The 24,147-nt window shown below is 34.7% G+C and overlaps 1 protein-coding gene, 1 long non-coding RNA gene and 1 other non-coding gene across 19 annotated transcripts; all 3 read right to left on the reverse strand.

Annotated features, from left to right (window-relative positions):
• Positions 1 to 665: 665 nt before the first annotated feature.
• On the reverse strand, positions 666 to 1,582 carry LOC128031875 (uncharacterized). Its single transcript, XM_012618128.2, has 2 exons — positions 1,429 to 1,582; positions 666 to 1,320 (listed from the first exon to the last, which is right to left on the reverse strand). Exons 1-2 carry the CDS (start codon positions 1,437 to 1,439, stop codon positions 714 to 716), a joined length of 618 nt encoding a protein of 205 aa, XP_012473582.1. The 5' UTR covers positions 1,440 to 1,582; the 3' UTR covers positions 666 to 713.
• Positions 1,583 to 5,761: 4,179 nt separating this feature from the next.
• LOC105790478 (hypothetical protein) lies at positions 5,762 to 14,482 on the reverse strand. 17 transcript variants are annotated; one of them, XR_008197523.1, is made up of 5 exons: positions 13,366 to 14,464; positions 12,476 to 12,551; positions 11,550 to 11,587; positions 9,322 to 11,014; positions 8,936 to 9,242 (listed from the first exon to the last, which is right to left on the reverse strand). It is a non-coding gene; the product is annotated as a hypothetical protein (long non-coding RNA). The 17 variants fall into 17 exon arrangements; XR_008197521.1 differs by having other exon boundaries at positions 13,356 to 14,464; XR_008197508.1 differs by adding an exon at positions 5,762 to 5,776 and having other exon boundaries at positions 5,875 to 9,242; positions 9,322 to 12,551; positions 13,356 to 14,482.
• Positions 14,483 to 19,673: 5,191 nt separating this feature from the next.
• On the reverse strand, positions 19,674 to 19,780 carry LOC128042791 (small nucleolar RNA R71). The gene has a single exon (XR_008198302.1). It is a non-coding gene; the product is annotated as a small nucleolar RNA R71 (small nucleolar RNA).
• Between the last annotated feature and the right edge of the window lie 4,367 nt (positions 19,781 to 24,147).

The raw sequence follows: 24,147 nt of genomic DNA on the forward strand, positions 1-24,147 counted from the left end.
ATTAATTTGGATAATATTTGATGCACTACCAGTGAATAAATCTTATTAATGAGCAAAATATTAAAAAGTTGGAAGGACTTTCTAATAAATACTTAAAATTTTATATAGATGTAATTAAAATTAATTATAATCTCTTAATAACAATACTAAAGTTTTAACTTAGGGTCCTAATTCAATTGTATTAGCAGAACAAATTTGAAAGCATGATTTTTTACGCAGTTTAAATTTAGTTTATATGATTATGAATTTTGAGAAATTTGTAAATTATTTTAAAGTTTAAACATTTGCTTACAATGATAAAAGGAGAATTGCAAAAATGACCTTTTGATGCATTTTAACCGTTCAAGTACTCAATTAAGTGAAATAAAAGCAAGGGCTTAATTATTTTTTAAAAATTTAAGAGCCTTTTGATGTATTTTAAAAGTTTAAATACACAATTGAGTGAAAAAATATTTAATTATTTTTTTGAAAAAGTTGAGAGTTTTCTCTTGACTAAAGCCTATAATTTTTTCTGGTAGAAAAATAGATTTATATATTTTAAATATTATTCCATCAAATACTTAATATAAAATGACATCGTTCATATGATTATGTTATTTTAAGAAATGAGTTAAAACATTTTAAAGTTTAATCTCAATTTAAAATCCCAATCATAGTTTAAGGACTTATTGTGAAATTAATCCTTTAATATTGGCCACCTTTTTTCGATTATTTCAATGCAAGAAAGCGTAAACCGCCGTGGAAATATAAACCAACAGAGCCAAAGAAACCAGCACAACCAGCGCCGCCGCCGCATGAACCGAAGATTTGCTCCCACAAGACAACAGCCCCAACCGTATCTCAATCACATTCACCATCGACAGCATCAAAAACAAACACCCCATGACGGACCCGACAGCGGAGCCCATCATCCCGAACCTCAAAACTTTAAGGTTAATGTGCGCCCTGAACGCTTCGTCGACGTCTTTACTGTTCAACAAATTGATGGCCAGTTTCAGTCCTTGCGCCACCAACGACGAGAAAAGGAAGAAGCTGAAAGAGACAACTTCGAAGACCAAGAGCTTTTTTGCGACATCGACGCCGGCGTCGCATGGTGCTCGGTTCTCGAGACTGTGTTGACCTGGGGTTGTCAAAGAAAGGCCGACGAAGACAGCTACGGTGAAGAGGGAATTGACGTTGACTAGACCGTCTAAGGCTGTAACGTGGACGCTTGTTTTTGATGATGACGAAGAAGAAGAGGCTGTGGACGTTAGCCTTCTGGACTGGACCGCGGGGTTGCCGTCGTTTCGGTGAACCCTTTGGTGGTGCTGCTGGTTGGACCTGGAAAACAAATGAATTTTCAGTGTTGAAGTTCCTAAAAAGGATTAAAAAAAATGGAAGTTTACGATGAAATAATGAAAAGGAAAGGTGATGAAAAGGAAAGTTTACTCCTCGTTCATTATTGATCAATCGTGGAAGATTTTGGGTTGTGTTGTTTGAAGGGTTTGTGGTTGCTGGTATAGAGATGGCCCCAAGGTAGACCCCAGGATTATGTAATATATTTTCTGTTTGTTTAGGAAGAAAATTGGGTGAGAAAAAGACAGATGCTTTGCTTTACATTTGCTTTTGGATATTCCTTTTGGACTAAGGGAAATTGTTGGAAGAAAGTTGTAAACTCTGAATAAATTATAAAAATTATTAAAAAAATCATATATTTAATTTTATTGTTATAATTTATAAAGAAATATAAAGCAACACTAACACTCGATAACTTCACAATATTTCTTTGGGGAAATTACCAATAAAAGCCTTTTTTTTCAAAATTTACCGAAATGGGCTAATTTTTTGATTATTTATCAGAATGGTCTATTTTCTGGGAAATTGCATCCACGTCAGCGCGATGTCAGGGTACGTGTCAGGACATCGCGTCCACGTTAGCGCGACCTGCTGATGTGGACGCGATGTCCTCCGCGCGTGAACAGTACCCCAATGGTCAAAAATTTGACCATTGCCCCCCCAACGGTCGAAAAAAAAATTATAAATACCCCCACCCTTTTTTTTTTCACAACCAAATCCTATCTAATATTTCCTCTCTAATCCTCTCAATTTCCTTCCAAATTTCCTTCTAAAATTCTCTCAAACCCATATTTAATTTCAATTTCCTCTCAATTTCCTTCCAGAATTCTCTCAAATCCATATTTAATTTCAATTTCCCTCAATTTCATTTTTAAAATAATTTAAAATTTTTTATATTTTTAAAATAATTTTAAATTTTTATATTTTCATCAATGGCGGATCATTGATTCGTCTTGATAGGAATCATATATCGGGGGAGTAAATGAAAATGGTAAGTATTAAATTTAATTTTTAAATATTATTTAAGATTTTTTATTTATGTACTTTTAGATAATTATTAATTTATTATTTGTTATAAAAGTCTGAAGATCGGTTATTGGAATGCAATATCCGGAATATGCATGCTTCATCACCGTTAGTAGAGAACTACCTGCGGGAAGCGAGTTTTTGGCACGTGGCGACGGTAGGCCGGGGATGCAAGTTGGACCCGAAACTGATCAGTGTGTTGATCGAGAGGTGGAGACCCGAGACGCACACATTTCATCTTTCATGTGGAGAGTGCACTATCACTCTAGAAGATGTCCATCTGCAATTGGGATTGCCGGTGGACGGGCACCCAGTCACCGGGTCTGCCAAATCTAGCAATTGGAAGGCGGTGTGCTACGAGCTTTTGGGTGCTATTCCGGATAAAATGGATGGAGGTAAGGTCGAGATGGGCTAGTTACGTGCCACCTTCCTCGATCCGAATGAAAATTCAACCGAAATTGAAAGAATCTGATATGCTCAATCATACATTCTTCAAATAATTGGAGGTTATCTGATGCCCGACACGTCACGGAGCCGTGTACATCTAAGGTGGCTGCTAAAACTCGTTGATTTTAGAGGAGCCAGTGAATTTAGTTGGGGGTCTGCTGTCTTGGTAACATTATATCGGGAGATGTGCGGGGCGACGCGACCGAGGAGAGCAAACATCAGAGGTTACCTATCACTACTGCAATCATGGGCACGGTTTCTCTTTCCATTTCTACGTCCTCGAGTGAACCACCCATATACATTCCCACTCGTAACGAGGTAAATTTTATATTACATTTTGGAATTATTATGTAGATTTTTAAAAAATAAAAGTATGCTAAAAATTTATTTAATGGCAAGTTATCGTGGATTACCGTTTGAACTTGAAGATATACGGCTTCTATTGGAGCAACGGTCGGAAGCAGAAGTAAGTATTATTGCAAATAGATATTTCCATACATTTGCTAGTCGATTGATATTTAGTATTTAGTATTTAGTAATATGTATATAACTAATATTTCTATCATGTTCATATAGTTTCAATGGACACCATACGAGGATCCGGCAATTCGGGCAGTAATCCCGGAAGAGTTTTTACAAAATCCGAACGCTTAGCACGCGAAAGTGGTGTTGATCAACTATGCAACCGTGGAGCCCCACCAGACAGACAGAGTGTTACGACAGTTTGGATGTAGACAACCGATTCCTGCGGACCTTGAGGTGTTTGACGATGAGGTGTTTGACGATTACCATAAAATCGACCTTTGGCTATTAGGTACGGATTGGCCTAGATACTGGTCTGAATACACGAAAATGTGGGAAAATCGGCATGAATATCTACCTACTCGGGAACAAATCATCGTTCCGGAGTTAGCGTGCGTTCCAGAATATATGCCATGGTTTAGGATCCATGGCAAGCTGTATTTACTTACGCCAGAGGAGAGGCAGCGGCAAATACGTATCGGAAGGGAAAGTAGCGGGCCTTTAAATCCAAGGCGACAAGACTACGAAGGCAGCCCCTCAACGAGGCCCAGACAGTCACCCGGCTCATCATCAGCGGCCATGCAATCACCATCCCCAATGAGAGCACCGACACAGTCACCTGACGCAACAATTCAACAGATGATACCCACGCAACCGCCTTTCCCTATGATGCCAGGTGTGTTTCCTAGCCCTTATATGTACTCTAACCCTTACATGTATCCTTTTCCGAATCCTATAGCAGGTTGGAGCCAAATGCCCGGTTCAGCTCCATTTCCTGTTATCCCGAGCGGACCGCCGGTATCTAGGCTAGCGGCGCAGGAGGGATCGCAAGGGGGGCCGTCGGGGAGCTCTCCTTTTTACCAATCTCCACCAACGTATGGTTTTCAAACACCATCGACGTTCATGATGCAAACACCTCCACATACACTATTCTTTGAAGGTGGATCATCGTCCCAAGTCCGACAACCAGATGTCGAACTGGAAGAACCACAATCACCACCGGAGGAAGAACAACCGCTACCGAAAGCTAGAGGAATGAGGAATCCAGCGTGTAACCGTCGATGGCCGCCATGTGAAACCAAATCCCCCGGGCATAGACATTGATTGCCGTATTTAAATTTATTATTTGATGTAATAAAATAGAAGTTTATTTGATGTAATACGCATAAAAATTTTTTCGAGTTATTTTGATATTATTTGATGTAATAAAATAGAAGTTTATTTGATATAATAGGTATAGAAATTTTTCGAGTTATTTTGATATTATTTGATATAATAAAATAGAAGTTCTATTTGATGTAATAAAATCCTAATTTAATTAAAACCCTAACCCTAACCTAATTTAATTAAAACCCTAACCCTAACCTAATTTAATTAAAAACCTAAACCCTAACCTAATTTAATTAAAACCCTAACCCTAACCTAATTTTACATAATTTGATAATTTTACTAACCATTAACACAATTTTTGGACTTAATAATTTTACATAATATTAGATTTGGTAAAATGTTTTGACTGGTACTAACAATTAAGAAATTAAACTAATTTGATAATTTTACTAAAAATTAATACAATTATCAATTAATAATTGAATAAAATATAATTTTTTTTCTAAAATTACATTCAACTATTGCGATTAGGGCATGATCGACTTGTATGGCCTGGGTTCCTACACCATCCGCACAACTTCTGTTGAATGGCTATTTCTCGGATATCCATATTGTTCCATATTCTAGTGGAGCAAGGTCGACCCTTTGGTTTGCGACGCAATTCTCTATCCGGTAACAGCTTAAAGGAGCAAGAGATACGGGCGGCCACTTACGTTCATCTGGGACCGGTGGGAAAATGTGTCTCCATACGTTGTACATGTTTTTAATTTGTACACTTCGTCCACATAACTCATCGGATCCAGACGGAGTTTCTGACAAGCTGCAATAACATGAGCGCATGGATAACGAAGTGCATCAAACTTCCCACAGTCACAAGTCCTGTTTCGCAAGTGTACACGATATTGCCCGCCAACAACACCTTGGTGCGGTCTGTCAAACTTAGTCACGCGAAACCATAAATTGTCTCGATCGTGACACACTGTGTGCATGATGTTTGCCCTCGCCTTCGCCTTGTTAATTTCTTGAACCACCTTACTGCACCATATATGGCCACCCTGCATCTGGCCTGCATAAGTTGCTGCTCGCTTTGGAAATAGCGCCGCCAAAAGGAAATGTCTCTCGCACAACCGATGTTAGTAGTAGATGGCGGGTTCTTTTAAGAACAGAATTTATGCATTCTGCCAGGTTCGACGTCATATGGCCATATCGTAGGCCTTCGTCGTATGCTTGTGCCCACTGTTTGAAACGTATGTTACAAAGGTAGTCCACCCCTTCTCCGTTTTGGGATCGTAAAATTGCAAACATCTCGTAAAAACGATCTTTATTTATTTCATACCTTGCCAATATAAGATCATAGAGAATCTTTTATACCACTTCTACCAATAAAACTAATTCAAATTTATAAACGAAATAATTCAGTTATAGATTAAATACCCATGTTGGTCACTTGTCGTCGTTCGCTCTTAGATGGATATTGCCTATAGTAGTTCGAAGCAACGTCTTAGGCAATATTTATGGTGTGTGCGCTGCCACAAGCTTCCCTCTCGATCAAATGCAGCTAGTATACCGGCGCCCCGATCTGAAATAACACAGATATCAGGTTAGGGGGCACACATGCCTCCTTAACCTAGAGAGAAAGAAATCCCAGTCATTAGACGACTCCCCCGGTGTTATTGCAAATACAATTGGAAGAATTCTCCCACCGCCGTCCTGTGCCACTGCAACCAATAGCCGATGAGTATACCTACCGAACATGAATGTACCGTCAATTTGTACCAACGGCTTGCAATATGGAAATGCGTCTCGACATTGCTTAAAGGTCCAAAATAGGCGTTTGAACACTTGGCATCCACGTAGCAATCGGCCGTTGTAGTACGCATGTTCCGTTTCAAGGTCTGTGATGGCACCTGAGACGTATCTCTCTAGCACCTGACACCACTGCCATATTTCATTATATGAGGCGTCCCACCCACTATGCATCTTCTCCAACGCCTTTTGCTTAGCTATCCAAGCCTTGCGGTAAAAGGGCATGTACCCCATTTGGCTACGGATATTGGCAATTATCACCGGCATTGAAGTCCTAAGATCTGCTTTTATCGTGGGCAGTATCAAGCTAGCTAACATAGCTGAATCCATTTTGGGATGATCTTGTGAAACACCTACAGAGGGAGTACATTAAATAACTCAGCATTGAAAAATAAAATTATTATTCAGATACATTAAATACTGTACCTGCAGCACATGTATGTGGACCTTTGTACTTTTTTTTATCTCCCACAACCCTGTCCTTTTCCTTAATGAGGCGACAATTTTCCATGAACATGTGCCGTCTTACACCGTACACTTCGCCTCAAACTTATCAAATTTTGATTTAACGACATGGTAATTAACACTGTTTTTGATGCTATGCTGTTTCAAAGCATCAATAAAACTATCCTTGTTGGTAAACTGATTACCAACTTCAAGTTCACCGAAATCTACCCCCGAACTTGTACGATCGCGCAACCGGTGTGGTAGATCTAAAAACTCTAACGCATCATTTGCTGACAGATCGACATTATGCATGTGGGCTAGAGATGAGTATGCTCTGAATTGTGGATTTTCTTCATCATCTGAACTCCTTTCAGCATCTTCACCTTCTGTTGGAATAGACTCCGTTTCAGAAAATAATCTCACTTCTGCACCATCCGGCCCGGGCTCTCGAGGTGGATCCACTCCAATTATCCACATCGGAGTCATCTTCTAACCCACAATCATCTGCAGCGTACGACGTCCCCTCACTGGTTGATGTCGTAGGTAGTACGTCATCCCTTCTTCTGGGCATTTGATAACGTCCCCAATTAGATGTAGATTGCCATCCACTAGAACTTGATGCAGTTCTCCAGTACGTATTTCCAGCATCAAACGTCGATACACAGACGTACATGTCCCATCCACCGACAGAGTGTCTTGCAGGGGATGTGCTACCGAACATGGGCTGTTCCGTATTTTGTAACCCGCTAACCGAGTGTCAGCCAGGGGTCGTGTATACATCTCGAACACCGAACGGAAGTACATCAGTTGGCTACGTAAATTGTACATATAACTCAATATAAGACGCTCCACTAGCAAGATGAGTCTGCACCATTGCCTCCAAACTACGAGCACCTTTTATGTCGAACGAGTCATATGTCACCGGATCAACAGAAGAACAAAATCGATATGTGATTGACAAAACTTTCATTGGCGTTGTTCCGAAGATTTTACGCCTAATTTTTTTACGAAGTTCTGTCAAATCTATATTCTGGTTAAATGACAGTCGCACCGTATTCTCCGACAAAAAAAACACCATTCTCGATGTGGCAAACCTCACCATCGTAGTAAATAACAGCACTAATACGTTCACTCATTTTGAAACTCTAACTTTCTTAGCATCTCTAAATTGTTTCTGCTATGACTTATGCATTCTAAGAACATTTTCTGCCTAATTTATAAACTCAGCCCAAACTTGCTACTGTAGCAAAATCACGTCCACGATGGTGCGATTTCACAATTTCTTCTCAAATAGCATCCTGGTAGAAGCGATTTTATACTATTTGCTCAGAAACGTCAAAAAAAAATTATTTCTTACATGACCAACTGTAGCAAAATCGCGTCCACGAGGGCACGATTTCACAATTTCTTCTAAAATAGCATCCTGGTAGGAGCGATTTTATACTATTTGCTCAGAAACGTCAAAAAAAAATTATTTCTTACATGACCTACTGTAGCAAAATCGCGTCCACGAGGGCGCGATTTCACATTTTCTTCTCAAATAGCATCCTGGTAGAAGCGATTTTATACTATTTGCTCAGAAACGTTAACTCAAAATAATTTATTCCGGGACCTAAAAACCCTAAAAAGCCTAAACCCTAAATCCTAAAAGCCAAAAACCAAACGTGAAAAAAATCAAAATCACGTCCCCCAAAATGCGCTATGTGTCAGGACATCGCGTCCATGTCAACGCGCTGACGTGAACGCGATTTCCCAAAAAATAGACTATTCCGGTAAATAATCAAAAAATTAGCCCATTTCAATAAATTTAAAAAAGAACCGACTTTTTTTGGTAAATTGCCCTATTTCTTTTATCTATATTAATTTTTAACAATTTTTCTAATTTAATCTTTAAATTTAAATTTTTTAAGATATAATTACTCAAATTTAAAATTTAATCCTAAGAGAGGATTTAATTTAATCTTTCTATTTTATAATAGTACAAATAATTAACTTCATTAAATATTCCTGATAGAATATTTTCCTTAAAAATAGCCATAACCAAAATAAAAATCATACAATTGAGTTAAATGTGTTTAATAAAATACATTTTAATCAAACACTAGAAAGATACACATATCTGCATACTATTAATTGCAATCAAAGCATTTCCTTTCTCAATATTTGCTAAGCTACTCAAACAAATGCAATTTGCATAAACTTGTTATCTTCATTCTTTTTCACTAATTTAAGTAACAAATAATTATGCAGCAAATTAGGGTTCATTGTTTATTTCACAACAAAGAAACAAAGTGTAAAACACAATTAAAATAAGATAATTAATCAGAATTTCCAAGCATAACAGATTGGATTGAAACAAGGAAAAACTAAATTTGGGGTTAAATCCTGCTATTAGAAGGTGCCTATGCACAAACAAATCCACAGAACTATGAAGTAATGCGATCCGGCATATGCAATTACTCAAGCAATGGGGCATCTCCTCCCCCTACTGAAACCAATAATACCTTACAGCAGCAGTACTTGGAGAAACCGGCCCCTCTGGACTGACCCTGGCGCGAATTAGAGAGTTGATGTTTATGCAAAGATCAAATTTGAAGCTCTTAAAGCATTACAACTATCCGAACTTACTTTCCTGATGGACCTAATGAGATGCCGGTAAGGACCAAGTTCGTAGCAAATGCCATCAATGGGAGGTTTATAGGAGTGCTGCCCTCCAACTGGCTCAGTAATTGTCCAAAGACCCTGAACATGCAACAAAACAATAAAAAGATCCACATACATGCATGCATGCATGATCGTTCACTTGGATGTAATACTGAGGATCGGAGAAGTACTTGCTTATCTGTTAATTGAAGCAGACCAACTACTCGGGAGATTACTTCAATGGTTTTACCTCAGAATTTTGTTGAGCTATCTGAATCGCTAAAATGGTATTGTTAGGATTAAAAGGAGAAAGAAATTGTAAATCGCTAAACTCGTGTTTGCCTATCTGAAAAAAGTAAAGTACTAGAATTGTAATGCATTTACTAAAATGATGCACAAGAAAGATATTTGATGGAATGGTTAGCTACCAACCTAATCCTCCTCGAATCAGTCCAGAACCAACACTGTAAAATGCATTCCCGAAAGGGTTGGATGGGGGATTTAGTGGTGGTCCCGACACCTTGGAAGGGGTCCTAGATTATCATTCATCTCTGTTACAAGCATGCACATTGCTATACAAGAACTTAAAAAGAACAAAGAAAACTGCCAAAACCAATAACCAAATCGATCGAATGCAGAAACTCTAACATATGGAAGGCCTATAAATAAACAACTCATCGACAGTTCAAGCATGGCATATAGTACATTTAGAGCTCAAAAAGGATAACATATACATATTGCTATAAAAAAGAGGTTAATATATACATATTGCTATCACCCTAGGAAGGGAAAACAAACATGCACATCGAATGCAAGAGAGATACGGCATGCAGGCCAACCCCTGCAAGTGAAATGAGAAAAAAACTTTCTAATAGAGCTCCAATACCAATCAGATACGAGCGCATTCTTGGAAAACAGTCACATTTTTAGGTTTTAGGTTGACCGATACTAAACGAGGTGCCAAACATCTCTTGTCAACACTTTCAAAACAAGAAGATACAAGATTGGAGGTCATGTTATTCAATGTAGAATCAACCTATTCACCATTTCACTGATTGATCTTCACTTCAGTTCTACACATTGCCTGGTAAACCTAAAAAGTTCAACATCAATAGACCAATGCTCAAGCAATCATACATGCTTTAAAACAAGGTTTCAGCTATAATCAGTCACAAGCATAACACCAACTCAAGATGATTACATTCATCGGGTATGAAATCCATGAATCCTATATCTTCAAACCGAGTTAAATTTCCCGAGAGAAAACAGTGTTAAAGTGTTGAAACGAAGGCACTTACCGCTATGTTTATCATTATGAGACTTGAGAATGAGATGCTCCAAAAAAATTAGTCTTCACGGATGGTAAAATGGACATGAATGATACCTTGGCCATATAAAAAAAAGCCTAAAAGCATATAATTATGAGTGATAAGGGCAGTGGTTTCGTTTCCCTCATTCAAAAATTCAGAGAGAGGAGTGATAAAGAGTTCAAGCCATTTCCGAGTCAGAATAGACTGAAGCGTGATAGTTACCACCTCTTAGAAGATGGGTACATGAACCAATTGAACAAGCTCCCGGTTCCGATCCAGGTATTTCTTCCTTGATAGCTGATACATTCAACAGCTTCTTTTTATACCTTCGATTCATCGGATAGGTATTTAACGGTAAACCGAAATACCTATATGTTTTGAGAAATTGAAATTCATCTTTTTATGCAAAGAGCATGCATTTCATTATCACAATTTATATAACATATCAAATCTTTCACTCAAATATGAGCTATTTATTGATGCATGCAATTAATATCTTATAAGCCTTTATGTAGGAAAAAAATTGTATCTATTTTGCGCTAAAAACAATATGCCAAATGTCCTAACAACAAAAATCGCAAAAGGTACTTCTAAGCATGCATGCCTACAAACAAGGGGAAGGGGGGGGGGGGGGCGGCGAACAACAATGGTGCAGGTCAGTTGGGTTGCCCAACTGGTCATGGATATCATATTGAATTGTTATAAGTTGCCATATCTATTTACCCTATGTTACATTGACTCTTCATTCTCCCTATAGTATCAGTATATAATTGCCTACCAATGATATTACATATAAAAAATACGGTCCAGATTCATATTTTAGTTCTTTCAAGCAAAATAAAACCAAGTAAAAGTTACAGTGCAATATCAGCCACATTCACCAAGCACGGGCAAAGAATTTACCTACATGAAACTTCTCTTTAATGTCAATGAAGAAATTCCTGCACAACACAACAGTATATAAACCTGATACATGTACATCTTACAAAGAAAAATTGAATCAAACGGACAATGGATCTTATAAGGTTGGAATATGAAAAGAAACTGAAAAGCAAACACTAAGGATCTTATAAGGACATTGATTTTAGATTCTGACGATAGAAGTTCCTTACTTCCTTTAACATCATTCATTGAGCTTCAAATGATCATAATGGTTCAAAGCTAGCAAAACGGTTTAACTTCATCGCCACGAACAAAAGCAAGACACCATACCTAAATTTGATCCTATTTATCTTAAGATGCAAGCAGTTTGCGAATATCGGTGCAATGAGGAAAGGACCAATATGCATACTACTTATTCTAGTAGATATTATGAACAGAACTTTAGTTAATAAACAGAATAGATACTTGGGTTTAAAATTCGTGTTAATTTTTCTATTTCTATTTTCTAGTGAAGGAAATATCTTCAACCCCACAAATTCATGATCAAACATTAATAATGGAAATCTATTGAGACTCTGAGGTTACATGCTTGTAACATGCTTGTAGCCACTCCTTGTATTCACGATAATGACGATCAATCTATTTTTTAATGTTTCATTAAAGGAATTGGAGCTGAATAAGAAAGAATCGCCTGCTAGCTATTGCAGCAAATAGACACCGAGGAGAGACATGTACAAATCACATGACACCGATAGAGAGCACGCTTGTATGCATCCATGACCATGTATGAATGGCTACAAACGTGCTCTCTCTCGTTGTCAATTGATAATGTATCATATCTTTAACTAAACTAAGATCTGCAAACAGGAAAAAAGTAAATAATAAGAATATACTGCCTAGAAGCTATACTTAGTAGACAAATACTCTAATCATAATGGATTGCTTACCATAGAATATGATAAATTCTGTTACCATTACCCCAATGCAATAGAAATACATCCATAACTCGCGATTCCAACCATCCTGAAAAAATTAAAGATAAATGTCAAAAAAACAAATCATGTAATAACATGAAAAAACTGTTCAAAAGAACATTATCCTCTATGCACATCTCTAAACTGCAGTAGAGAATTTAATTGCAGATTTCGTGGAGGTAACGTGTCGCTACTGTCGTGGTCGTGAACTTTTTTGTTCAAAAATCACATTTTCTTTGAAAACAATTTATTTATTCATTTTAGAACCATTGTGTTATTCTAAAATATGTAATGGTTTTATATGAGTTTCAATTTCTTTATAAAAATTAAAAAAGGAATAGTTTTATGCATGATATAATATTGTTTCACCTACATGTGTTTATGATGCAAAACACTCGCATAATCACAAATGTAACATTCCAATTGCACTATTTTTTAATCCAAAATCATCTTTTGAAAATTAAGTTCCCAAACACAACCTAAGAAATTCATAACCAGTGTTGTCAAGGTGTGCGCCTTGCGCCTTAGCATTATTCAACAAAAATGCCTCAGACCCTTCCAGGCGAGGCCCATTTGATCAGTGCACCTAGGCGCACTTTTTATAAGGCAATAAGCATAAAAAAACCCTGCCTGATTGAATTTCTCTTTAATTTCTTTTAATTTTCACTTATTTTCATTAGATATAGCTTTACTAGTAAGAAAAAGATAATATCAAACTCTACATTTCTCAATATTTGAGCATTCAACAACATTGACCATAAGGAAATCATGCATATTGACCAATAAATTGCAGACCACACTTTGGAGTTTATATCTTAAGCTTTATATATTATATATACACACAAACACTTACAAAAACTCACACATATGCATATTGCCCTTCACTTCACTCAGGCTAACGTTTTTTGTAGCGCCTTGCGCCTGAGGCAATATAAGGATGCTGGCGCCCAAAGTGCACCTTGCGCCCTTGACAACACTGTTCATAACCACAACAGCGCAACCGTATGTAACATTCAATATACTATGATCTTAACAGCAACATTAGTACTATGGACAGCATATACATGTATATACATACATATATATATATGTCCATTCAAAAAGATAAAAAAAACATAACTTTGTGAGCATTAAACAGTGAAGTAATATCACATGTAATGAAAGATGATAACTTCGATTTAAGTCACCAATCCTAGACAATCCTGGCAATATAATATATATGTATATATATTTCACTGTAAATGAAGCAAATTGTTCACCAAAAACTCGCCGAAGATTCTGGAATCTTCCTAGCTGGCTGGACAAGTAAGAAGAAAGAGGGGCACTTATATATATGTGATGATCATGCATATTATAAAGCCTTAAGAATTAAAGACAAAATGTCAAACACCTTATGATCTTCCATATTTTTTAACTAAAAACTTCAAAAGTCAATAAGAAAATTTTATTGGATTTTAACACTAGTTCAAGAGCTGAATTTACTAAATAAAAGCTTAGAGAAGAGAAGAAATCAAGGGTTTGTTTCAAGCTTCAATAAACTAAAATTTTTCCAGGATTTGTAATTTTTTTTCTCAATATTTCTCAGTAAACAAACAGAACTAAAATTTCTAGAAGAGAATAAAGCTCAGCTTATCCTTACTCAAAGCCAAAAAAGACAAGTATATTGAAATCGAAAGCACAAAGAGTTTAAATCTGCTAGAAAAACTAGCAATAAACAACCCTAACATTAAAATTCAATAGAAAAATAGGGCATTAAAGTTCAGAAAAAAAACATTTATAAAAGAACAACCTTGAAGCCTAATTCCCAGATCCAAACCAAATTTATCAACCATTAAAAAACCCTAAAAAAAGGTTTCATATTAAAGCACAAATACAACCCAGAAAAAATGGAGAAAAAAAGAAGATTAAACATAAAGCACCCCACTTGGCCACTTGCACTTGCACGAATAAATTTTTTTCTTTTTTTTGCATAATTAGATGATTTTGAAGGTACAGTTCTGGAAATCCGCATCTTTGTCTGGGATCAAGATAAACGTGTTTGATCAACAGTCCAGATATTGACACGTAGCTCATCGGTGCAAATGTACGATTCATGATTTACTTGTGATGATAATGATAAGATTTAATGCAGATCAAAACCACAAAAAAGTACAAGACCAAATTAGATCTTTTCGCTGTTGTATAAAATGTACTGAATTGTGTTACCGCGAGTTTATAGCGCGTGATGTAAACGTATGGTAGAAAAGGAGGTTAAAAGGGTCATTTTATGAGATTGGTGAGAAGTCAAATGTGGATGTGAGGGCACGTGATGGTGAGTGCGGTGGGGGCTGAAAGTAAGTTGTCCTCTTAAGGTTGAATTCCATTTTTTCGTCTCTGGCTGGATTTACTAAACTGCCCCCAAGTTGGTCGGATCACATCGATATTTTTATCTAAAGGATAAACTACACTTAAGGTCACTAAACTATTTAGTAAGTTTCGTTTTGATCAGTCAACTTTAAAAAACTACAAAGTGACCACTAAAGTATTTAAAAGTTTTTATTTACGTCACTGGACTATTATATTTTTAAAAAAAGTTCAGCTAGCAAGCTCCAATAGATGGTTTGACAACTATACGGTGAATCAATACACATTGACGAGTAGAAGAAGATACTTTAGATCTAAATTGATCTAATGATCAATGTCGAAGATCATAAACGAAAGTAGTTTGGATTTTGGTTCGTAGATTCGTGACGTTCAAAGCTATTTTATGAAAAAACTAAACTGTAGAAGAGAATAGAAAAGAGAGCTTTTAGTTGGTACATGTTGTACAAACAGAGAAGGTTATACAACAACTATTTTAATAACTTAGTGACTTAAATGAAAACTTTTGAATAGTCCAATAATCATTTTATAACTTTTTGAAGTTGAGTGACCAAAATATGAAATTACTAATAATTTAGTAACCTTGAGTGTAGTTTACCCTTATCTAAATATTATATTCTTTTTATTTTTGAATATGGATTCTAAAGATTATTAATAGAAATGTGTATTTTTGTGTTAAAGTATTTGGAAGGTCTTTGTATTATAGGGATTGATATAAAATAGTTCTTTTATTATTAAATAGATCAATTTAGTCTCTATATCATTAAAACAATTAAATAAGTCCAAATTATAATAAAGTTAACATTTACTATATACAAATATCTTGAAAAATATTATTTTTTTCAATTGCAGTTTAATTCCAAACAAAAGATTTCATTTAAAAAATCATAAAAATTGTAAAATATGTTAAACTATGTATAATATTTTCTTTAAAAAAACACCAACTCTATTCAAATTTTATCTGATTTCAATGTAAGTCTTTTGCTACCATTTCAAAACAAAAGCTTACCTCGAAAGGGGTCACCCTAGAAATCCCTTGATTTGTAGGATTTGAACCATACATAAATGCTAGAAAGTGGAGAATTTAAATAATTAGCTCTACAAATTACGGATTCATGTTGTTAATTATATAATATGCATGCCAACACTTGTTTGAAGCAGTAATTAGAGTTTCTGTTAGTCACTTAAATGACACGAGTTCAAATTCATTCATCCTCTCTCCTTTCCTGTTTCTCAATATTATATTAATAAGAATTGACGAAGTTATAAATTATTAAGTTTAATTTGCTCTCAGTCTAATACTTTTAAAATTTAATTATTTTACTTTTATTTTGTAAGAATTTAAAATTAAAATCCAATTTACAATGTTATTAAATTTGAGTGCATGACATTTTAATATTCAAATCCTATGGCTAATGTCACTTGGATCATAAATTGGTATCCAAGCTTTTATTAAATCGAAACTTTTACTTCCTTTCTATTTACAAAAGAAATTCAAAGGTGTTATTTAAAATTAAAATCAAATTAATAACACATATTCATATATAAAAGAAGTTAGTTAACAATGTTATCAGTTAAGCTTTAATTATTAAATTAAACAAGCAGGTGGACTAAATTTATGGAATTAAAAGTAGCAGGCTAAATGTTGAAGGCCTCAAAAGTACAGGAGCCGAAAGCATAATTAGACCTAAATTATTAGAAGAATCATTTCTGGGAATAAGGAAACATCATAAAAAGAATCTATATTGTTGGTACAGCAAGTTGCAAATTAATAATTTGTAAAACCAATTAGCAAATACTTTACAATATAGTTTTATGAACTTTGTAGATTGCCGAACTCTGGGTGTATTATGTTTGCCTCTCTTCTGTTTCTAAAAATGTTCATGCAAATGTATTCTTTCACAAACCCAGGTTGTCCCTATTTTTTCATAATACGGAAGTTTTTGTAAAGCGAAGAAGCGAAAAAAAAAAGAGAAAGGCTAGAGCTGAAATGGTCCGTTAATAACGAGCAAGCCTTGAAAGTCACCTCCTATAAGTGGGTTCATAGTGTTCGATGTATCCCCTGAATCGAAATTAGTGGTTGGAATTGTGATCCATGAATTTTCAAGCATTTGAAGCCTTCCATCTTCTGTTCGTTTTGCAATTTCCCTTGATATGTCATGAGCCATAGTTGAACCCTTCGGAAACACCTACAATTTCTCATAAAGTTAAACACTAGAGCTAATATACTCACTTGTGTCTGCATATATATATATATATACTCCGTTAGATCGACTTATGGGTCAAGATTTGGATATCTCTCCCAGCACTTATAGATATCTCAAAGTGTTGTATTTTAAAAGTGTGTTTCTTCTAGATTCTAAAGACCTCCTCCCAACACGTAAAACAAATTAAAGACCATGGGATTTCTCCAAATCAATGCTTAGATTCTACTTTGTTCATTAAATTTCAAAATATTTTAACTGAGTCTTTAATGTATCATAATTCAAAATTTAACTGTCCATTCAAATTTGATATAGAGTATATCTAAAACACACGGACATTACGCTTGGACTTAACATGTTAAAAACATAGAGTTAATACAATTTAGGAAAATTATTATTATTTTTTCCAACATGGCACATATAATCTGTCTATGCAATAGATGCATCCTTATTTACAGATTTGAGTTGATATTTAAAGTCCAAGTTAACAAATAGATAAAATAATGACTTAATTCATACAATATTTTATACTGCAATTAACCTTATATACTTTTTATTGGGCAAGAAAAGATAAGTGTATTTCAATTGTATATGTATGTATGTAATAAATTGTAAAAGTAACATATTTTAATCTCATTCTTAATGCATTTTTAGATGATTAATGATGTAAATTAGTGAACTTAATGTTTCTAATCCTTTAAATTAATGTTTCTGTACTTAGGAGAGCATTTGGGAGCAAAAGGAGCGAAAAACGAGCCAAAATTGGACGAATAGAGCTATTTTCAGGATCCACACGGCCTAGGCATTTCCACACGGGCTAGCCACACACCCATGTGAGCCATACAGGCTGGCCACACGCCCATGTGCTAGCCCCTGTCCATATCGCTCCCTGTTTCCCAGGCGAAAAAACCTAATTTTTACGATTTCTAAGCATTCTAAAGTCTATAAATATCAATTAGAAGAAAATCTAAGGGTGCACTCAGAGTAGATTGAAGAAATTACTCGAAGAATAACATCGGAGCCAACTCAAAAGCGGATCTCCTTCAAGATTGAAAATCTCCTTTTAGCTTCTTTCGAAATTTTATTGAATTTCTTTATATCTTGTAGTTTTTCTAATTTTGAGATGTTTTCATTTCAGATTATGAACTAAATTCCTTAGATACCTAAGGAAGATGAAACCTATGATGAATCTTATTATTTGATTTCTGAATTACATGATAAATACTTGATTCTTGTTTTCAATTATGTATGCTTAATTCATGTTTTAATATTATCAGATATTAATTCATATTTAATGTGCTTATTTCAATGGAGTAAAAGTTCCTGTTTAAGAGTAGATCTAGCATAATTGAGTGGAGTTGCATGCAATCTTAGAAACAGGACGGCATAAATCTACCGGATTAGAGTCAAATCTAATAGGGGAATCCATAAATCTAGATAATGCGACAATAGTTGTTTTAATTAGAAAGAGATTTCAATTAATCAACCTAGAGTCAGTTGTTCTTATTCTCGAAAGAGATATTAACATAATTTAGGGATTTCTACGGATCAAGATACAAGTGAATAAATCGTTTAATTCAGATTCAGAATAATAGGTGAAGTCTAAGTGAATTTTTTCCTGGGGTATTGTCTTTCTCTTTGGTTATCTTCAATTATTTTCCTATTTCATTCTCTGCTACGTTCTTAGTAAATTAGTTTAGTAAATTTAGATTAAAATCAATCATCCCAATTTATCGGTTAAATAATAGAAAAATGGTAATTACTAGCACTTTTAGTCCTCGTGGATACGATATTCCCTACTCACTATAGCTATACCATTGTTCGATAGGTGCGCTTGCTTTTATTGTAATTATAGTTAGTTTAGTGACCATCAAGTTTCTGGCGCCGTTGTCGGGGACTAAAACATTAGGAACACTTGATTTTTATTAATTTAGCCATTTATTTTCACTGCATTTTATTTTTATTTTAAGTTTAATTTTTGTTTTCTAATTTTTCTTTTATTTACTTCTGGTAGGTTCCTTTATTTTATGACTAGAAGAAATCCGTCAGGACCATTAGTATTTGATAGTGAAATTGAAAGTACAGCTCGCAGAAACTGTAGAGAAGCAAGGCAGAGTCGACAGGGTATAGTGGAAGAGTAAGAGGACGTTATTATTATTACTGATGAGATGACTGATAATCAGAATAATCTGCTACATCTTGTGGTTGCTGCAAATCCAACAAATCTAGATCCTGCTCCTCGTACTATGTATGATTATGCCAAGCCCACTCTAATTGAGGCTGAGCCGAGTATTGTAAGACCCACCATTACTGCGAATAATTTCAAACTGAAGCCGAACACTATTTAGATGATTCAACAGTTTGTTCAGTTCGATGGTTTGTAGGACGAAGATCCAAATACTTATTTGGCTAATTTTTTGAAAGTTTGTGATACTTTCAAGATAAATGACGTTTCTTACGATGCTATTCGCCTACGATTATTCCCTTTCTCATTGAGAAACAAATTTAAACAGTGGTTGAACTCCTTACTACGAGGTTCTATCACTACATGAGATCAAATGACCGAGAAATTCCTACTAAAGTACTTTCCATCGACTAAGACAGCTAAGCTGAGGAATGATATCTCTTCCTTCGTGCAGATTGACTTAGAAATGCTATATGATGCATGTAAGAGGTATAAGGATTTTTTGAGAATGTGCCCTCACCATGGGTTACCTCTATGGTTACAAGTTCAAACCTTCTACAACGATTTGAATCCCTCAACTAGGTAGTTAACCGATGCAGCAGCCGGTGGTACTCTGAACAATAAAACACCTGAAGCAGCTTATGAGTTTATAGAGGAGATGTCATTGAATAATTATCAGTGGCAAGTCATGAGGACAATGTTGACAAAAGCAGCCGGTGTTTTAACTTAGATGCAGTCACCATGTTATCGAATCAGGTAGAACTTTTAAATAAAAAATTGATGGTTTATGTGTTTCTACGCAGGTACATCCGGTGATGCAATGCGATGCAAATGGAGGTGAAATAAATAATTCAGAATATTTACCCTTCGGTCCTAGCATGGAAAATGAGCAAATAAATTATATGGGTAATAATTTTAAACCTCAAAATAATCCTTATAGTAATAACTATAATGCAGGATGGAGGAACCACCCAAATTTCTCATGGGGTGGTCAAGGAAACCAAAGACCACAACCCCCTCTAGGCTTTCAACAACAACTTTACCAGTAAGAGAAAAAATCGAACCTTGAAGAGATGTTGGAAAAATTTATTTCGATGTCATATACCCATTTTTAAAACATCGAGACAACTTTGAAAAACCAGTGAGCGTAAATTCATGGGCTCAAAAATCAAATTGGACAATTTTCTAAATTGGTTTTAGAAAGACAACAATGTAGTTTACCTAGTAACACCGAACCCAACCCAAAAGAGCATGTGAAAGTAGTTACACTAAGGAATGGGAAAGTGTTGGTTGAACCTGAAAAGAAGTTGCAATAGGAATCTGATAAGGAAACTGACGAGGGGGTAAATCCTGAAGTGATTGAAACACCGATGCTTAAAGAATATAAATCACCGATCCCATATCTGGCAAAGTTGAAGAAAGACCGCATGGATGCAGAAGTTGGTAAATTTCTTGAACTTTTCAAACAGTTACATATTAACTTACCCATTGTTGAAGTTATTTCGTAGATGCCCACATATGCAAAATTTTTGAAGGAGCTATTAACAAATAAAAGAAAGTTTGAAGAGCTATCCACTGTAGAACTCAACGAGGAATGTTCAACTATTCTCCAAAATAAACTACCAACTAAGTTGAAAGATCCAGGAAGTTTTACTATTCATTGTTTTATTGGTAGTTTGAATATTAAGAAAGCATTAGCTGATTTTGGTGTTAGCATTAATTTGATGCCTTATAAAATGTTCAAGAAATTTGGTCTTAGGGAACCAAAATCCACTAGGATGAGTATTCAACTAGCTGATAGATCTGTTAAATTTTCTAGGGGTATTATTGAAGATGTCCTTATAAAATTAGATAAATTCATATTCTCTGTTGATTTTTTTTTTGTGCTTGACATGGATAAGGATGTTGAGGCACCTTTAATTTTAAGTCGCCCTTTTTTTGATATAGAGTATATCTAAAACACATGGACATTACGCTTGGGCTTAACATGTTAAAAAACATATAGAGTTAATAAAATTTAGGAAAATTATTATTTTTTCCAACATGGCACATACAATCTGTCTATGCAATAGATGCATCCTTATTTACATATTTGAGTTGATATTTAATGTTCAAGTTAACAAATAGATAAAATAATGACTTAATTCATACAATATTTTATACTACAATTGACCTTATATACTTTTTATTGGGAAAGAAAAGATAAGTGTATTTCAATTATATATGTATGTATGTGATAAGTGTAAAAGTAATATATTTTAATCTCATTCTTAATGCATTTTGGATGATTAATGATGAAAATTAGTGAATTTAATACTCCCAATCCTTTAAATTCATGTTTCTATACTTAGGAGAGCATTTGAGAGCAAAAAGAGCAAAAAAAGCAAAAATCGGATGAATAGAGTTGTTTCCAGGATCCACACGGCCTGGGTATTTCCACACGGGCTCAACCCGTGTCAGTATCGCTCCCTATTTCCCAAACACGCTGAAAAACGCAACTTTTAGGCTTTCTGAGCATTCTAAAGTATATAAATATCAATTAGAAAAAGATCTAAGGGAGCACTCAAAGAAGATTAAAGAAATTACTCGAAGAACACCATCGGTGCCAACTCAGAAGCGGATCTCCTTCAAGATTGAAAATCTCCTTTTAACTTCTTTCAAAGTTTTATTGAATTTCTTTATGTCTTGTAGTTTTTCTGATTTTGAGATATTTTTATTTCAGATTATGAACTAAATTCCTTAGATACCTAAGGAAGATGAAACCTATAATGATCTTATTATTTAATTTATAAATTACATGATAAATACTTGATTCTTGTTCTCAATTATGTATGCTTAATTCCTGTTTTAATATTATCAGGATATTAATTCATGTTTAATGTGCTTATTTCAATGGAGCAAAAGTTTCTGTTTAAGAGTAGATCTAGCATAATTGAGTGGAGTTTCATGCAATCCTAGAAATAGGACGACATAAATCTACCGGATTAGAGTAAAATCTAACAGGGGAGTCCATAGATCTAGTTAATGCGACAATAGGGGTTTTAATTAGAAAGAGATTTCAATTAATCAACCTAGAGTTAGTTATTCTTATTCTCGAAAGAGATATTAACATAATTTAGGGATTTCTACGGATCAAGATATAGGTGAATAAATCGTTTAATTCAGATTCAGAATAATAGGTGAAGTCTAGGTGAATTTTTTCCTGGGTATTGTCTTTCTCTTTGGTTATCTTCAATTATTTTCCTATTTCATTCTTTGCCGTGTTCTCAGTAAATTAGTTTAGTAAATTTAAATTAAAATCAATCATCCCAATTTATCGGTTAAATAATAGAAAAATGGTAATTACTAGCACTTTTAGTCCTCGTGGATACGATATTCCCTACTTACCATAGCTATACTATTGTTCGATAGGTGCGCTTGCCTTTGTCGTAATTATAGTTAGTTTAGTGACCATCAGTATGTATAGAATTTATGAGGAGTATAATTGATAACTTACAAAGTCAAGGCCATTGGTGGAATGTGTAACAGCTCGATTTTGACCTAATCGGACATAGTGGTTTCGGGACCACAAATTCGAGTCAGAAAAATATTTTAATATCATTTTCTGTGTTAATTATGTGTGAATTTGCATGTGTGAAAGTTTCGTGAATTAATTTTATTATTTGTGTGCTTAATTTGAGAAAATGGCTTAATCCCGTAAAATGAAAATTTGAGGGTTAAATATGAAAGTGCTCAATTGTTATTGTCTTTATAAATTGGAGGTTTTATGTGGCAATTAAGCCATTTTCCAAGGTAGTGGACGGCATTAGGTATAATATATAGTTTTCTTATATTATTAATATAATATATAAATGTTATAATAAGTATAATATATTAATATGTTATAATAAACATTAAAAGAAAGCCATTATCATTTTTTTTTACTTCATCTTCTTCACGAAACAAAACAAAAGAAAATAAAGAAACAAAACTAGGGTTCGGCCATTGTTAAGCTTGATTCAAGGTGAGTTCTAGCTCGGTTTTTGACAATTTTTATGTTTTTGAGATCGTTGCTTTGAATACTTCAAAACCAATGTCTTAATTTTGTGAATTGTTGATGATTTTGAAATGTGTCATTGATGAATGTTTGAGTTTTATGATGTTAGTTGATGAAATATGAAATATATGTGTTAGATTAACATCTTTTGTCTTTGAATTTTTGGTGAATTTGAGTAATTAGGGCTAAATTGAGAAAATAAATTTTTGAGGGACTAAAATGCGAAATAAATAAAATTCATTGACTTGTATGAATACAAGAAATATTCGGCCTAACTATGTTGTTCTGAGATTTTGTGTATTTTGTGTTTTATGCAATAGGGACTAAATTGTAAAAAGTGTAAAATATTAGGGACAAAATGGTAATTTGCTCATTTATGTGTTTTTGGATTGAATTGAATGACTTGATGAATCAAAGGGTTAAATTTGAATATGTTTAGCTCGAGAACAAAAGAAAACAGAATTAGATCGAGGGAAGTCGAAAGTAATCGATTAGTCAATTTCGTCCATCGATATCCGGGGTAAGTCGATGAACATTTAAATGTTGTTAAATTCATGAATATATAATATATAGGTGATAAATTGAATTATGAGATTGTTAATGGTCTTGGTTGAATGTGTATGATGGGATAAGGAGTTTATTTCGAGTTCGATTCGATTGATAATTAATGTTTGAAAGCCCGTATGAACTTTAGGAATACATAGAATTTTCGATATGTGTTTTCGTGTAAGACCACGTCTGGACGTTGGCATCGACTTGTGTTTACGTATAAGACCCTGTCTGGGACAGTGGCATCGATCTGTAAATACATGTAAGACCTCGTCTGGGATGTAGGCATTGTACGAGCTTTCTGACTATT

Source organism: Gossypium raimondii, chromosome 7 (genome assembly GCF_025698545.1).
Source record: "Gossypium raimondii isolate GPD5lz chromosome 7, ASM2569854v1, whole genome shotgun sequence".
In the NCBI taxonomy this organism is placed as follows: domain Eukaryota; kingdom Viridiplantae; phylum Streptophyta; class Magnoliopsida; order Malvales; family Malvaceae; genus Gossypium; species Gossypium raimondii.